Source organism: Castor canadensis, chromosome 11, assembly GCF_047511655.1.
Source record: "Castor canadensis chromosome 11, mCasCan1.hap1v2, whole genome shotgun sequence".
In the NCBI taxonomy this organism is placed as follows: Eukaryota; Metazoa; Chordata; class Mammalia; order Rodentia; family Castoridae; genus Castor; species Castor canadensis.
Window position 1 is genome coordinate 83,510,872 of NC_133396.1, and position 17,909 is coordinate 83,528,780.

Consider the following 17,909-nt stretch of genomic DNA (forward strand, 5'->3'; position numbering starts at 1 on the left):
GCCTCAGTTTCCTATTAAGTTAATACATCTCACATGGTTATGGGAATTAAATCATTTAATATGTACAAGGTACTTGGAATGCTGGTTACAGCATTATCCAGCACTTATTAGCTGAAAAAAATAGCAAAGAGGGACATCTTAATACAACATATTCACACATGTAGAAAGATCTTTATATAAGTCTTTTCCATCTTTTTGAAGATAAAAGGAAGACAAGTTAAGCTGTGAGAAGCTAAGTGTGGTGGTATATACCTGTAGGCCCAGCTAATAGGAGGCTGAGATGGAAGGATGGCTTGAGCCCATGAGTTTGAGACCACCCTGGGCAACATAGTTAAGACCCTGTCATAAAACCAAAAAAACTATGAGTAGCTTAAAAACAAATTGCCACCAAGAAACAAAAATGTATTATTCAACAATTTAAATTTTTTAAGAGGTAAGGTTTATGTTACCCAGGCTGGTCCTGAACTCCTGGGCTCAAGAAGTTCTCCTGTCTCTGCCTCCTGATTAGCTGGGACTATAAGCACGCACCACTGTGCTCAGCTCAACAAATATTTGAAGCTTTCTGTGATTATCACCATTAATGTATTGGTAACATTTCCTGCTCCCTACATATAGCAGTGTAAGTATGTTAATGCTATGACAAGTGTAATGTAGGGTGAATGAGACCACAAAGAGGAGGACCTAGCCAGTAGGCATCACCTTAAGTCACTTTAAAGTGTTCAGGAAAGGCAGGAACACTGTGCTATCTATCTCCCTTTATCTGCAGGATTCAGTGGTCACTTGAGCCCTTTGCACGGACTCATTCATTCCCCTGACTGGTTTGGCGTGGACATGATCAGTTTTGGACAAGAGCTGGCTTCATCTAGCAGCTTACACTAGTTTCCTTTTCTCGGGGTCATTATTGGTTGTTTCATGATGCTGGTGATGAACTTTTCCAGCCTCCAAGTCACTTAACCCAGGAACTCACTTTACACTGCTACCTTTTGAAATCAATCATAAAGGGCTTACTGTTTAAGCTACTGGGGGTGGGGGAGAAGGCACCTAAAACAGTATTGTATTGAGGAAAGGGAAATTAAGGAAGATTTTATTTAAATTCTACCTAAAAAAACTAAGGCTTTAAGAACAAATATGAATTAGCCAAGAAAAAGAGACTGGGGAAGGAAGAGGGCAGGAAAAGAGGAAATATTCCAAAAGAGTCTAAAAATGTGCAAAAGAGCACAACGTGCTTAGGAAATTGCACCGAATATAGAGGGCAAGGTGTTTTCCCTGTTCATGCTCAGGTGACAGGCTGGACTCTCCCTACCATCCAGAAGGGCCCTTAAGCACACTAGGACCTCTCTGAATCCAGACCAGAGACAGGCAATCAATAATGGAGTTTCACCTGGTGCCAGTGGCTCACAACTGTAACCCTAGCTAATCAGGAGGCAGAGATCAGGAGGATCTCAGCATGAAGCCAGCCCAGGCAAACAGTTCGAGACCTTCTTGGAAATACCCAACACAAAAAAGGAGTAGCTCAAGTGGTAGCGCAGCTGCCTAGTAAGTGTATGAGGTCTTGAGTTCAAACCCTACTACCATCAAAACAAATAAAATGGAGTTTCCCTCTCTTCCAGTCCATGGCAACCTTCTTGGTTTGGCTTCCCAGGGCTCAGGACTTACTTCATCCTCAGTAGTTAACTCTAATAAAACCTTTCTTAGGGAAAGATCCCACTTCCTCATCCCCAAAATTGTGCTCTCTGATCTTGATAAGGACAATCTAGAAAAATAGTACATTATCTTTATGCATTCAATGAGAACTTCTTGTTTACACAGCCAACATAAAGGTCACTTTCTGTAGACGTAATATCACAGGGAATTGGATTTATAGTTTTAGCTCAAGCACTAATGGTATGAAATATGTAAATCTTTTCATCTCTGTTACAGTTTTCATTGAATAAAAACAAGTTTACTTCCAACTTTTGTTTTAAGAATTAGAGGTTTAGGAAACTTAAGAAGTAACTGAAAAAAGAGCAACAAGTTAAGGTTCTGGAAATTTAAAAACTGGTACTGTACTGTGTGGTGTTCCCTGGACCACTGCTGCCACCCAAAGCATGTTCAATTTCTAGAGACTCTAGATCCTATTTCAGGCTAATGACTTATTTTTCTCTTCTAAAAGGATTACAAAACATGAGTAGAAAGTAGAGTTTTAAGCAGCAATTATATATACATATATGTATATATATACACACACACATATATATAGAGATAGAGATGTATGTGGTGTTTCGGATCTAACTCAGCCTTTCATGTGCTAGGTAAGCGCTCCATCACTGAACTATATCCCCAGTCATTCCAGCCCTTGCTTTCTGAGACAGGGCCTTGCTACATACTCCAAGCTGGCCTTAAATTTGACTCTCCTGCCTCAACATCCTGAGTGCTGGGATTACAGATCTATTCCACCACAAATGGTAATTAAAAAAATTTTTTTTTGCAGTTCTGGGGATCCAATCCAGGGCCGTGTGTATTGCTAGGCAAGTGCTCTAGCACCAAGTTACATTCCTTTAAAATATAGGCATTCTTGAGCATGCATTCTCTCTCTCTTTTTTTTCTTTTATTATTCATATGTGCATACAAGGCTTGGGTCATTTCTCCCCCCTGTCCCCACCCCCTCCCTTACCACCCACTCCGCCCCCTCCCTCCCCCCCACCCCCTCAATACCCAGTAGAAACTATTTTGCCCTTATTTCTAATTTTGTTGTAGAGAGAGTATAAGCAATAATAGGAAGGAACAAGAGTTTTTGCTGGTTAAGGATAGCTATACAGGGCATTGACTCACATTGATTTCCTGTGCGTGTGCGTTACCTTCTAGGTTAATTCTTTTTGATCTAACCTTTTCTCTAGTTCCTGGTCCCCTTTTCCTATTGGCCTCAGTTGCTTTTAAGGTATCTGCTTTAGTTTCTCTGCGTTACGGGCAACAAATGCTAGCTAATTTTTTAGGTGTCTTACCTATCCTCATCCCTCCCTTGTGTGTTGAGCATGCATTCTTAATGGGGGGTGAAAACTGGTTCATGGGAGGCAAAATTATCCATTTTGTATGAAGCCAAAACAACAGTCCATAAACAAATACAGAGTGTATATGTGGTATTAAAATTTCATAGGAAGGTATGAAAAGGAATAGGAAATGTAAAAAGGCTCTCAGGGAGGTGATCAAAAGCTTAAGAAACTCCACTGAAGAGATTTTTTCTTTTTTTGGAGGTACTGGGATTTGATCTCAAGAGTTTTAAGTTTGCTAGGCAGGCATTATAGTATTGGAGCCACACATCTCCCCACCACCCCCAAGCCCTTTTTGCTTTATTTTGAGATAGGCATAAATCCTGTCTGGCCTGGACCAAGATCCTTCTAATCATACTTCTGACATAGCTGGGATGAGAGGCATGTACCATTATGCCCAGCTTTTTATTGGTGGAGATGGGGGTCTCTCGATCTTTTTGCCTGCTGAACTAGCATCAACCTGAGATCCTCCCAATCTCTGCCTCCTAAAGTAACTAGGATTATAGCCACTGTGCCTGGCACAAGGTTTTTTTTTTTTTGCATACTGGAATTGAACCCAGAGCCTCGTGGATGCTAGGCAAACACGCTACCACTGAGCTACATCCTCAGCCCTATGAAAGATTCTTTTAAGAAGTCAGGAATACCTAAAGTAACTCCACTTGGATGATAATTCAAAATTCCTGGATAAAATAGTTATGAGTGTTCTACTTCTAACCAATGTACTTGTAAATGACTCCAGTCCTTTGGCATGTGTTTCTCCTAGCCAAAGGCATTAAAATTGTTCAAATATAGAGAGATACTTGAATTTAAAAAAGGATTATATATAATTAAAAATTTATAAAAAAGTACAAACCAAGAAAGTAAGTTTATTTAAATTACTAAAATAGCTTTTAAAGTCATTTACACATCAACTACAATTGTTTGTTCTGAAAGATAAAACTAACATACTACTTTAAAATTATTTAGGTCAGTGAAACATTTAATAAAAACATTTCTTTCTCCATATAATATGTATAAAATAAGCCTTTTCAAAAATTCCTGTTTTATAATCCCTTATAAAATGAATCGGATGATCTGACTTGATAGAACACATTACAATAAAAGGAAAACATTTATGAATATTGGAAAGATTCCTATATTCCTATAGGCTAGGATAGACTCCTATCCTAGTGGAAAGAAATTATACTACTTTCTACCACTAGGCGTGAGAACCTCACAGGGCAAATGATGAAGAACAAGTGGTTCTCATACTCTAAAACAGTATTTTCATTTAAATGACTATAGACTAAAACAAAACAAAAACAACAAAACCCAAGATGGGTAGAATTTTAAGGTTTTTTCCTTTTCTTTTCAGCACTAGGGACTGAACCCAGGCCTTGCACATGCTAGGCAAGTACTCTACCACTGAGCTACAGTCCCATCCCTAGAATTTTAACATTTTAAGAAACCAAAACAGTTGACTGATGAGCAAGTTCAGGTATAGATGCAAATTTTCAACTAAAACTCTACAGGAGTATAGAAATAAAGCTAACATTCTTCAAATATGGTAAGGTTCACTACCTTTTGGCTTGAGGCACTCTTAATAAAATTTATCATGTGCATAGTTAATCTTTATATTTCTTATGGAGTGTCAGGAAAAGACTTAGAATGTTACAAGTAGGCAAGCAGAAAATTAAATTCTTCCTCAATAGTCCAGGACAGCCGGTTAACAAATGGTTTGCCAATTTCTGAATATGGATTTCTTTAATACAAAAACTTCAGATTATATCTGAAATATATGAGACCTCATGATATACAGGCTTTAAAAATCCTTGAGAGAACCAAGATTTTATTTTTTTGTGGGGTGGTTTATTGGGAATTGAACTCAGGGCCTCACACTTGCTAAGCAAGCACTCGACCACTTGAGCAAGAATATCTTAAAAGAAAACAAAAACACAAATGCCAACCGGATTCACCAAAGTAACAGTTCAGATGTTTAACCTACCACTCAAGTGGCTTACTGTAACATTTCATCCTAAAGACTATTTTTTTTCCTCCCATTTCCTTCTCTAGTCAACAATTTCTCACTCTTCCCTTTCTTCCTCCTCTCTACCACTCAAAACAAAGGGAAGAAAAAATCTAAATGTATGCCCCAATGACCTTTCATAACTTTTGTTCCTGTAAGTAGAAGCTGACTAAGGAACTCATACTGAATGGTATAAAAGAAAATCCAATGGGAATATCTATGGTTACAATTAGAAAGCTGCCTTACTAATAACTCAAAATGAAAAACCTACTTAAAAAACAGGGACAATTCATAAGAAGCCTAATCCTTCTCACTGGTCACACCACAGCAGTAATGATTCAGCCCAGAGCCAAAATAGATCCTCTGGGGGATTGCATGTAAGTTACTCTCTCCTAAACACCCTTAACCTAGCTCTCATGGAAACAGAGAAATGATTCTCTCGTCACAATTAGGTTAGATAAATGATTTGGATGTTTCATGTTTATGTAAGAACTTCCTTTAAAAAGAAACCAATTCTTTCAAAAAAATGCTGTGTGTTCTGGTTAGAAAGTGAAAAATTCTCAGAATTTGAGACATGATTTTCTCTTCTTTCCTCCTTTATAAGCAGATGCCCCTTTTCAGGGCATTTTCAGGCTGCACAGGCAGGACTAAATGAGAAATACGGCTCCAGAGCCCATTCAACTTGTCTGGGTCCATATGATTGTAGGAGCTGGGTGTGTTAGAGTTGGTGAATTTGACTTTGAGGAAATCCCTCACTTTTTCTTCAATTTCCTTTAGGCCTAGACTGGTTTCAAGTGTCTCCTCCTCCAACAAGACAGTAAGGACTAAGGCTACATCTTTGAAGGCTGCATTTTCGTGGTCACAATATTTGTAGAAGATCAAAGCAGAGCCTGCAGGCAGTGACTCGAAGCGATGTACCACAGCTGCATTCTGGCCATTTCTGAAGCCACTGCTCAGCTCCTGGTCTACCTCTAGTTTGACAATATCACTGTCTTGAGCAGCTTTGCCTGTCCCATCTATCCGGATGGCACGGACGCTACGGAAGGAAGAATAGGCATCAGCAATTTGTTCACTCAGACACTTAAGTGCTTCTTCCGCATCTCTGGCAGCAGTGAGCAGCAAAATGGCAGGCTGGGGCCGAGGATGGGAGCTATTAAGATGTTTTTCCAGAAACGTTAGACTTCTTTTCCACAGCTTCTCATCTTGACCTTGGTACTTATTCATAAGTTGTCTCATCTGGTTCTGGAATTCTTGAACAGCAGTGGTTTCTACCTCAGGAGTATGAATGAACCAAAATATCCCAGCAAAAATAGTTAATGCAAAAAGGAGGTACCACCACCACCACTTCATCTTGACAAAAGATTCATTGTGGGGTTGTTCAGCCACTTCTGCTCACAAAAAAAGAAACGACAGACATATCATATTCTAAGATTCAAGGGTAAGTGACTTTTAAAATCAATATTAATCTCTATAAGCATGAGGTAAAACAGGAAAGACTTTAAAAGAAGGGAGATTATAATTTTCTTTCCGAATAAATAAAATCATCACATTTTCATACCCATAGGCTTGAAGTTAGGGGAATAAGTACGCATGTATCTCTTCAATGTAAAAAATAATAAAGGTCCCTGAAGAAAAAGAATTTAAACACGAGAAATGCCAAAAACAAGTCACAAATAATACTACTTATCAAAGCAACAATATTACCACTGCTAATAGCTGGGAAATAGATAATCAAAGACACTTTAGTAAAAATAATATTTTTATACTTTTCATGTATTAATTGACTGCTTTAGTCTAATAAATGTACTAGGAACCTTTTAGAGCAGATCTCAAAGTACAGTCTGTGGGGTATGTCAAGATCCAATTGTAGGGTAGTCAGTGAGGTTCTATCAGTAAGATGCTTTTGACTTCTACCACTATGTTGACACTTGCACAGACAGTGCAAAAGCAGTGGTGGGAAAACCTTTTGATGCTTCAGCATGAATCACAAGGCAATGGCACTGAGCTAGCATAGTGGAGCATTCCTATATTCCCAGTACTTGGCTGAGGCAAGAGAGTTGGGTATTGAGAACAGCCTGGGCTACAAAGCAGACCTTACCTCAAAAAACAAGTAACAGGCTGGTGGAGTGGCTCAAACGGTAGAGCACCTGCCTAACAAGCATGAGGCCCTGAGTTCAAACCCCAGCATGGCCAAAAAAAAAAAACAAAACAAAAAACAGAAAAGTCCAAGCATAAAAATCAAAACCAAAATAACCAAGACAGTGGCACGAAACTGTGTAGTATACTTTTTGTATTTTCATTGCCATGCATTCAAGGTTTTTAAAAAGGAGGCCAGTTCCATTTAAGAATTGTCCTTCATGAAGCAGCTAAAATGATTTTGTTAAATCTCAATCCTTGGGCTGGGGAGTACAGCTGAGTGGTACAGCACTTAGACCTGGGTCTGATCCACAATTTCCCACCCCCTAAGATAATCATTTTGAGTACCTATTTTCTCAATATTCTATGTAAAGAAATGGGAAGTGGACACAAAATGCTTCAGCTGCATAGCACAGTACAATGACTGTCTTCAGGAAAAGAACTTTGTGCAGTTTTTTTATTGAATATCATCTTTACATGAAAGAACAAGTATAAACTATGGTTAAGCACATCTGTTTATCTGGCAGCTATTTTTTTGGGTAGTACTGTGATTTGACCTCAAGGCTTCATGCTTGCTAAGTATGCATTCTTGCATACTGGCTTGAGCCATACCTCCAGTCCCAGCTATTTTCTTGGTAAGTTTGTTTCTTTTAGGAAAGCAACTGGCAATACTTGTCAATTATAACAATCAGGATTTCAAGTGAAAATTAGGACTTTGGGGAATATTGAATCTGCCACTATGAGGTTGACAGCTTTCAATACTTAACTTTTTGTACGTCTTGACATTGGTAATGATATTAACAAATGTGATCTTTCATACTATATTTCTAATGTATCAACATTTAGAAAATTGTATACATATATATTTACAACAGGGTCTAGCTTTGTAGGCCAGGATGGCCTTAATCTCATAATCCTCCTGCCTCTTCCTCTACAATGTTGGGATTATAAATATGTGACACCACACTTGACAAAAATCTGCATTTCTTTGTGAGCCAATATTTTCCAAATGACCAGTGCATGACATTTTCACTCAAACTATAAGAAAGACTAATAAATTTAATGTAACAGAGTACAAAAAGGTCATTAATATCACTTCTAAACAACACCTTAAGAAACCACTACTTGTTGAATTTTGGAGAGTATCAAAAAAGAATACCTATACCTACCTGAAAAAAACTTACTAAAATTCTTCATATATGCAGTATTCCTACAGATACTTCAACCAAAATGATATATTGTTAACAGACTGATTGCAGCAAATGTGAAAATTTCACTAAATGTTACTAAGACAGGCCTTAAGGAGATTAGAAAAAAATGCAAAGCAATCTGTTGTTCGTTTTACTACATTATCTTGAATTTATAAATATTTTAGCAATTGCTCAACTTTAATTTCTAGGTAAATACAGATAGGGTTAACCCATAATAAAAATAAGAGCTCCTGCGGGCGCTAGTGGCTCATGCCTGTAATCCTTGGTACTCATGAGGCAGAGATCAGGAGGATCGCAGCCAGCCCAGGCATATAATTTCATGAGACTCTATCTTGAAAAACCCTTCACAAAAATAGGGATGGTAGAATGGCTCAAGGTAAAGGTCCTGATTTCAAGCCCCAGTACTGAAAAAAAAAATTAAAAACAGAATTGCCATATGACTAGATGTGTACCAATTTCATTAATGGGTATATTCTAAAAGAAATGAAATCCATGTGTGGAAGACATCTGCACTCCCATGTTCAATGCAACGCCATTCACAATAGCCAAGAAATGGAAACCACTCAAACGTTCTTTAGCTGAGAATGGATAAAGAAAATGTGTTACACATATACAATGGAATATCAGTCAGTCACAAAAGAGAATGAAATACTGTCATTTTCAACAACATAGATGGAACAGAGATCATTATGCAAGTGAAATAAGCCAGGCACAGAAAGATAAGCATCATATGATCTTACGCATATATCTCATCAGTGTTGAGAACAGAATGAAGGTTCCCAGAAGCTGGGGATAGTAGGAATGAAAGGGTATGAGAATAGGTTAATCAATATGAGTAGGTAGTTCTGGTGTGGTTCGGCACAGTAGGGTGCTGGTAGATAATGTACTGTATATTTTACCATATATTTCCAAAAGCTGGAAGAAAGGATTTTAAATGTTTTCAACATAAAAAATGATAAATACTTGAGGAGATAGGTATGTTTAACTTGACAGAAATATTGCAGAATATATACATGCATTAAAACACCACATGTGTTCCATAAATATGTACAATTTTAAAACAGAAAAACCATTAGCATTTCTATACACTAATAATGAACAAACTGAAAAAGAATATATGAAAACAATTCCATTTACAATAGCCTCAAAAAAAAAAAAATCAAATACCTAGGTGTAAACCTAACAAAAGATGTGAACTACTTCTACAAGGAAAACTATAAACTTCTGAAGAAAGAGATTGAGGAAGACTATAGAAAGTGGAGAGATCTCCCATGCTCATGGATTGGTAGAATCAACATAGTAAAAATGTCTATACTCCCAAAATTAATCTACATGTTTAATGCAATTCCCATCAAAATTCCAATGACATTCATTAAAGAGATTGAAAAATTTACCGTGAAATTTGTATGGAAACACAAGAGGCCACGAATAGCCAAGGCAATACTCAGTAAAAGGAACAATGCTGGAGGTATCACGATACCTGACTTCAAACTATATTACAAACCAATAATGATAAAAACAGCATGGTACTGGCACAAAAACAGACATGAAGACCAGTGGAACAGAATAGAGGACGCATATATAAAGCCACAAAACTAGAACCAACTTGTCTTTGGCAAAGGCGCTAAAAATATATGATGGAGAAAAAGCAGCCTCTTCAACAAAAACTGCTGGGAAAACTGGTTAGCAGTCTGCAAAACACTGAAACTAGATCCATGTATATCACCCTATATCAATTATTAACTCAAAATGGATCAAGGATCTTAATATCAGACCACAAACTCTAAAGTTGATACAGGAAAGAGTAGGAAATACTCTGGAGTTAGTAGGTATAGGCAAGTACTTTCTCAACGAAACCCCAGCAGCACAGCAACTAAGAGATAGCATAGATAAATGGGATCTCATAAAACTAAAAAGCTTCTGTTCATCAAAAGGAGTGGTCTCTAAACTGAAGAGAACACCCACAGAGTGGGAGAAAATATTTGCCAGCTACACATCAGACAAAGGACTGATAACCAGAATATATAGGGAACTTAAAAAACTAAATTATCCTAAAACTAATGAACCAATAAAGAAATGGGCAAGTGAACTAAACAGAACTTTCTCAAAAGAAGAAATTCAAATGGCCAAAAAACACATGAAAAAATGCTCACCATCTCTAGCAATAAAGGAAATGCAAATTAAAACCACATTAAGATTTCATATCACCCGTTAGAATAGCCATCACTAGCAACACCACCAACAACAGGTGTTGGCAAGAATGCAGGGAAAAAGGAACCCTCTTACACTGTTGGTGGGAATGTAAACTAGTACAACCACTCTGGAAAAAAATTTGGAGGCTACTTAAAAAGCTAAACATTGGTCTACCATTTGATCCAGCAATACCACTCTTGGGGATATACCCAAAAGACTGTGACACAGGTTACTCCAGAGGCACCTGCACACCCATGTTTATTGCGGCACTATTCACAATAGCCAAGTTATGGAAACAGTCAAGATCCCCACTACTGACGAATGGATGAAGAAAATGTGGTATCTATACACAATGGAATTTTATGCAGCCATGAAGAATGAAATGTTATCATTCGCTGGAAAATGGATGGAATTGGAGAACATCATTCTGAGTGAGGTTAGCCTGGCCCAAAAGACCAAAAATCATATGTTCCCCCTCATATGCAGACATTAGATCAAGGGCAAACACAACAAGGGGATTGAACTTTGAGCACATGATAAAAGCGAGAGCACACAAGGGAGGGGTGAGGATAGGTAAGACACCTAAAAAATTAGCTAGCATTTGTTGCCCTCAATGCAGAGAAACTAAAGCAGATACCTTAAAAGCAACTGAGGCCAATAGGAGAAGGGGACCAGGAACTAGAGAAAAGGTTAGAGCAAAAAGAATTAACCTAGAAGGTAACACACATGCGCAGGAAATTAATGTGAGTCAACTCCCTGTATAGCTATCCTTATCTCCACTAGCAAAACCCCTTGTTCCTTCCTATTATTGCCTATACTCTCTCTTCAACAAAATTAGAAATAAGGGCAAAACAGTTTCTGCCGGGTATCAAGGGGGTGGAGAGGAGAGGGAGGGGGTGGAGTGGGTAGTAAAGGAAGGGGTGGGGGCAGGGGGGAGAAATGACCCAAGCATTGTATGCACATATGAATAATAAAACAATAAAATAAATAAATAAATAAATAAACAGGGCTAGAGAATAAAAGAAACTTGCCCCAAGGCTATTGGTAAGTGCTCCAATCTAGTTCAAATACAGGTCTATGGACTCCAAAACCCACAGCCATCCCCTTACGCCAAGCTATGCGCTATGCTTCTTCTGATTCCAGTGGTTTACTCAGTTAATGGTATTAGCTTTACTTACTTTTATTTTTGGTCTTAAGGACAATAAAGTGAAAGAGAAACTAGATGTTTCATATAGTTTGGCTATAGAGAATTTCATTACATTAAATATATACTTTTCCCTCTAAAGTACTTATAATGTGATTCTTCAAATAGCATTAACCCATATTGCAGTCAACAGATATTTTAGAACAATTTGAGGCTTGCTGAACAGATAAACTTACGTTGACTGGAAGTTGATGGAGATTGGTTTCCAAGCTCTGATCTTTGAATGCTGTCATCTAAAATAGGAGTAATTAAAAAAGACTATAAACTTACGTTTCGTAATTTGGGCACTTGTTTCTGATAGATGAAGACATAAATTGCACCAAGAGAAAGGGTAGAAATAAGCTGAGTCAGATGAAAAGGCAGAGTACAGAGTGCCCATTACACTGAAAGCTCAAGACACAAGATCATTTCTTTTATAGTTACACACAGCACACAGTGATCTAGTGCAAAGCACACATTTAATTCTTAGTCTCCAGAGGAAGACTTGAAGCTTATTTAATGAAACTGGTAAAACTCTGGGACAAGTTAAGAGGATAAAGAAAATAAGCATACTACAGTAAAAGGAAACAATTGAAAAATGGCCATATGTTGAACTCTTGCCTAGTGAAGATGCTATAAAGAGGGAGAAAAGGACAAAATGTGGACTACAGATTACTAAACTATCTGGATAAGGTCTTTCCATAAGAAAATCAATCTTAATCCTCATGATTTTCTACCTCACATAGATTTAAATATCTCCTCTGGGGCTTCTGACTCTTTCAATTAGTAATATTTTAAAAATCACATTAACATTTTTCATTATTTCTGGTAATAGATCAGTAATTGTGTTTCAGGTTCATGGTTAAATAATAAGCCCCTCCATCTTTTTTAGCAAGGCAGTAGGCTTTAACATTTAAGAGAAAAGAAAAGGAGGGAAGCGCCAGAGCTCAGGCGATGGGAGAGGCTGAATTATCTCATGTGTATGACCTACATTTACCATATTGTCATCTATCCATTGCCTGGAGTTTTATAACTTTTGTATATACAAAGTGATCTTCCAGTTGTTTATCAACAGTTTGCTTTGAACAACAGTGGACTAAATAAACTCAAAGAATAAAATTAGCACTACAAGATAAAGAAATAGCCTCATTTTTGGTCATATGACAAAAAACAAACAAACAAACAAAACAACAAGACAAGACTACCTCTAAGAAGTATACTATTTTTTACAAAGGCCACATGTTTTCTCTCATATGTGGAAGATAGATCCAAAAGATAAACACATACACAAAAACAAACATGATCATATACACGCTCATATATAAAACATAACTGTAAAAGTGGAACTACTTTATGGAACTCAGGGAAGGAGGGAAAGGAATGATGGAGCATCAACAATAGTGTGAAACATAATACCTGTGAAAGTAGAGGATATAGGGATATATATATTGAAAACTTAAAAAATGGGGGGTGGGAGGTAAAGGGGTAAGGGAGAGCAATGGAAGGGGTTTAACGGACCAAAGTAAAGTATACTCACAGCAGGGATACATTGAGAAACCCCTTTGAACATCGACTTAAATATTAATAATGAAAGACAGAACTATAAAATAGGTGCAGTGTGAGGCTGAATAAAGGAGATTAAGGTGAGGGTATATGGTTGATGGGTTTTGTATACTTATATGAAATAGAACAAAGAAACCTCTTGCAATTGCTTTAAGTGGGGTGGAGAGGGGTCAAAGAGGAGAGACGGTGGGGGTTATCTACTAATGCACAATATAAGCCTATTTGGAATTATCACAATGAATCCCCCTGTACAATGAATATATCCTAATTTAAAAATGTGTTAACATAAAGAAAAAGAAGTATATTGCCTTTTAATTACTAATTTTGCTTAAGAAACCCCATTATTTAGAAGATACAAAGTTAGGCCATCAAAGTTACAACTGTATTATTGAAAAAACAAACAAAATCCAACCATACAATTTAAAAAAAAAACCCCAAGCCCATCGGATAGTGTTTATCTTAAATACCTTATTACATGGCAACAAAGGTCAAATGAAGTGCTATTTTATGATAATGTTTGATGAATAAGTAAATATTATGTATATATAATATTTATATAAGTTATACAGTATAAATACATACTTAGCAGATGGATATAATTTATATAAATATATATAGTTGAGGCAATACACTGTGGAAAGCTAAATTATCTCTCTTACTAAAGTTATTAGAGACAGTAACAAAAATTCTGAAAATGCTTTTGTTGCTTTTTTTTTTTTTTTTTTGGCAGTAGTTGGGTTTGAATTTGGCCTCACACTTGCAAGTGCTCTACCACTTGAGCCATGTCTCCAGCCCTTTTTGCTGTACTTATTTTTTCAAATAGGATCTCACAGTTTAGTCCAGGCTAGTCTGGACTGAGATCCTCCTATTTATGCCTCTCAAATTGCTGAGATGACAGGTAGGCACCACCATACCCAGCTTATTGGCTGGGATGGGGTCTTGCTAACTTTTTACCTGGGCTGGCCTCAAACCATAATACTCCCATTCTCTGCCTTCCAAGTAGCTGGGAACCACCAAGCCCCTCCTTCTTGTCTTTCTATGTAGCACAGGTTGGCCTTGAGTCTTTTTTTTTTTTTTTTTTGTGGTATCAGGGTTTGAACTCAGGGCCTATATCTTGAGCCACTCCACCAGCTCTTTTTTGTGTGTTAGGTATTTTCAAGATAGGGTCTCACGAACTGTTTGCCTGGGCTGGCTTTAAACTGCAATCCTCCTGATTTCTGCATCCGGATAGCTAGTATTACAGGTGTGAGCCACCAGCACCTGGCAATATCAATATAACACCCTTTTTTCTTTTTATGTGATGGTACTGGGTTTTGAAGTCAGGGCTTTGCACTTGCAAAGCAGGCACTCTGCCTATGGAGCCACACCTACAGTCCTGGCCTTGAAATCACAATCCTCCTGCCTCTTGCCTCAACACCCCTCCCACTCCTGTAGTGGTGGCACTGAAGGCACATGAAAGAAATCTTTTAAAAAGATAGTTTATCCTTTTCCACATTAGCAACAATCACTCCATGAAAGTCAAGAACAGAGGCCATGAGGGTTGGGGCATGGCTCAAATGGTAGAGTGCCAGTGTAACAAATGCAAGGCCCTGAGAATTTAAATCCCTATATATATATAGATGTCTATCTATCTATCTATCTATATCTATATCTATCTATCTATCTATATAGAGAGAGGCAGGAAGGGAGGAAGGGAAAAGGGAAAAAGGAAAAGGGAAAAGGAAAGGAAAGGAAAGGAAAAGGATAAAGGTCACTGAAGGCAGAGAACATTTGTGGATTTTTATATATATGTAAAAATGTATATATAGTGTCAAAGTTTAATGTGGACATGTTTCTTTTTTTTATTTTGTTACAGAGTCTTGCTAGGAAGCACAAGCTGGCTTTGAACCCTTGATCCTCCTGTTCCAGCCTACCGAGTGTTAGGATTTTGTTCGGAATGTGCCTGGCCTGATTTTCTTTTTCTTTTTGCAGTCTTGAGGATTAATCATAGCACTTCACACATGCTAGGCAAGTACCACTGAGCTACATCTCCAGACCTAATGTGGACATCATAGCACTTCACACATGCTAGGCAAGTACCACTGAGCTACATCTCCAGACCTAATGTGGACACATTTCTACAGAAATTATGATAGGCAGTAAGTGTAAAGTATAACCATTTCATCACATTAATTTATGAGTACTTCTTAAATTCTATGACATTTAATCCATACTAAAACTGAACATGATAATACAATTTGTGAATTTCAGCCTTTATTAAAATAATGGGTATGGAAAGTTGCACTTCAGTTAGATTAAACAAAGTCTACTACACACAACAAGAATTGTCAAAAGGGTTAATTTCATTATCATAGACAGACTGAACTGCCCCTAGAAATGACAGCTCGTCAAGCCTAGATCTATATTCCGCTAGTTTTTTTATACCACTAGCTCCACTCTATACCCAGTCCATCTGATGTCAGTCCAAGCAAATGAAATTACTAAAGTAGCAGTCATAGCTGTCCTTATTCATGAAATCATAAACAACACGAATGTTTACCTTAAGAACTAAATATTTTGTTGTGGCAGATAAATAAGGAAAACACAGCAAATAACAGTGATTTATCTACTTACTTGGCATCTTAGTCCTCATTCTTATGGTTTGTTCAACCCATTCCTGAGGGGGTTTTTGATATGCCGAGCCTGAAGCAAATGCATATATAAAAATATCATTTCACATACTCTGAAAGCCTGTACACCTATTCAGTGTTATATGATAAATCTATCAGAAAGAAAAAAGAAAGGAAGGAAGAAAACAATGAAAGTAATAATTTCCAAAGTAAAAGATAATTTCACAAGATTACATCAGTGAAGATGAACCTTTCCCAAAACAGGCAGCAAGCAAATTCTATGTCATCTCATAGACAAAACTATGTCTAATTCCTTTGTTCTGGTCTGTGAGACTGACTAAGTTGAAAAACACTTCATTGGATTTCAGTACTATTTAAGAAGAAAAGTTAACCATTTATGCATGTTGGCAAATAACATATGGTAAGATAGCCCTGAATATACTTACGAATCACTGAGTAATTATTGCATATAGTATACCAATGTGTGATGGGTTAAAAGAGCAAAGGTGAAATGACTTACAAATCAAACTAGAACCTTTTGTTGGTAGAATAAGGCAGAGTCAGAACTGACTGACAAAGAAAGACTATCAACTACTTACCCAGCACTGACGGTTGCTTATCATGAGCTGTGAAGTCTTGACCTAAAATAGGAAAAAGGGTTAAGGTCACAGAGTATTTAGAAATGAAATAAAAAGATGCTGCATGACATTTTACTTGTTTACCATGGGCACTATAAATAAAATAAAAGTTTTCTCTCACCAGTCCCAATCATATACAATATACATGTTTTTCCCCTTTTCTATAGTTCAAAATATTCAGAAATTGGACAATAACAAGTCAGCTTTACGATCAGTACCATCAGAATAACAGCTATGGGCTAGTGATGTGGCTCAGTGCTAGAATGCTTGCTTAACATGTGTGAGGACTTGAGTTTATCCCCAGCACAGCAAAAACAAAGGACAAAACAAAAAACAGAACAGAAACAAACAAACAAAACCAAAAACAGCCTAAGTGTATTCAATATTTACACCTATTAGATGATATTATCCTAGTTTATAAATATGGGGAAACTGAAATTGATAATTTTCCTACATATTTAAAAGCAGTAGTACTGAGATAAAAATCCAGATAGATGAAAACCATGCACTGTACCACACAGAATACTATGTATTACATATGCAAATTTGTGGACATTGCAAAGTGCTACAAAATAGAAGGTATTACTTCAAGTTCAAGTTCTGAAGTGATATTTAAGGATAACTGTAAAATAATATAATTAAAATGGTATTACACATAATTATAAAAAGGCAAATTTCAAATCTTCCCTGAAGTATTAAGTTACTCATAACTATCCACTGATGATACATGCAAATATCATTGTAAATTTATTTTGAACTTTACTTTTATCTGAACACAAATGGAATAAATGCTAGTCATAGAAAAGTGTGTACTGAAGGAATGCATAGCTGAAAAATTCATGAATATCTGTTAAATATCTATTACATGCAAAACATTAAGTGTAGGAAAAACATGGTACCTAAGACAGAGAGATGAACATTCTTATTGATTTGTTTTCAGTCTATAACAAAAACTTGAAAATAAAAAAACTGGACACAAAGGACTGGCAAAGTGGTTCAAGTGGAAGAACGCCTGCCTAACAAGCCATGAGGCTCTAAGTTCAAACCCCAGTTACCCCCCCAACACAAAAAAATCAAACTGAACACAGTTTTTAAAAAATATATTCTTTCATCAAATAATCAGTAGTTTTAAAAAAATACCTTTGATTTAAGGCTGTATCTTATAATCAGTAGTGTGCCATAGTTCAAATGGATGGATTTTCTCAATGATACATAAAAACAATAGTATCTTAGATTCGATGAAATCTATTTTGACCACCTATTCATCAGTATACAAAGAGCTAACTCATTTTTCATATGTGAATGATAATTCATTGCATAGACAGATATATTTAAAAGCTTCCAA

At 36.9% G+C, this 17,909-nt stretch overlaps 1 protein-coding gene and 1 non-coding gene across 6 annotated transcripts in view; one reads left to right on the plus strand and one right to left on the minus strand.

Annotated features, from left to right (window-relative positions):
* Positions 1–3,872: 3,872 nt before the first annotated feature.
* Positions 3,873–17,909, minus strand: part of Tor1aip1 (torsin 1A interacting protein 1) — a 32,743-nt gene continuing 18,706 nt past the window's right edge. For 4 of the 5 annotated variants that reach the window (XM_074047338.1, XM_074047336.1, XM_020164333.2 and 1 more), the window contains 4 exons: positions 16,526–16,567; positions 15,931–15,999; positions 11,952–12,008; positions 3,873–6,419 (listed from right to left, as the gene is read on the minus strand). In XM_074047338.1, coding sequence (XP_073903439.1) covers positions 5,629–6,419; positions 11,952–12,008; positions 15,931–15,999; positions 16,526–16,567 — 959 coding nt within the window. In that variant the 3' untranslated portion in view covers positions 3,873–5,628. The remainder of the gene's footprint in view (positions 6,420–11,951; positions 12,009–15,930; positions 16,000–16,525; positions 16,568–17,909) is intronic. The other variant, XM_074047337.1, reaches the window with a different exon arrangement.
* Positions 7,148–7,224, plus strand: Trnav-aac (transfer RNA valine (anticodon AAC)). Its single transcript has one exon. It is a non-coding gene; the product is annotated as a tRNA-Val (tRNA).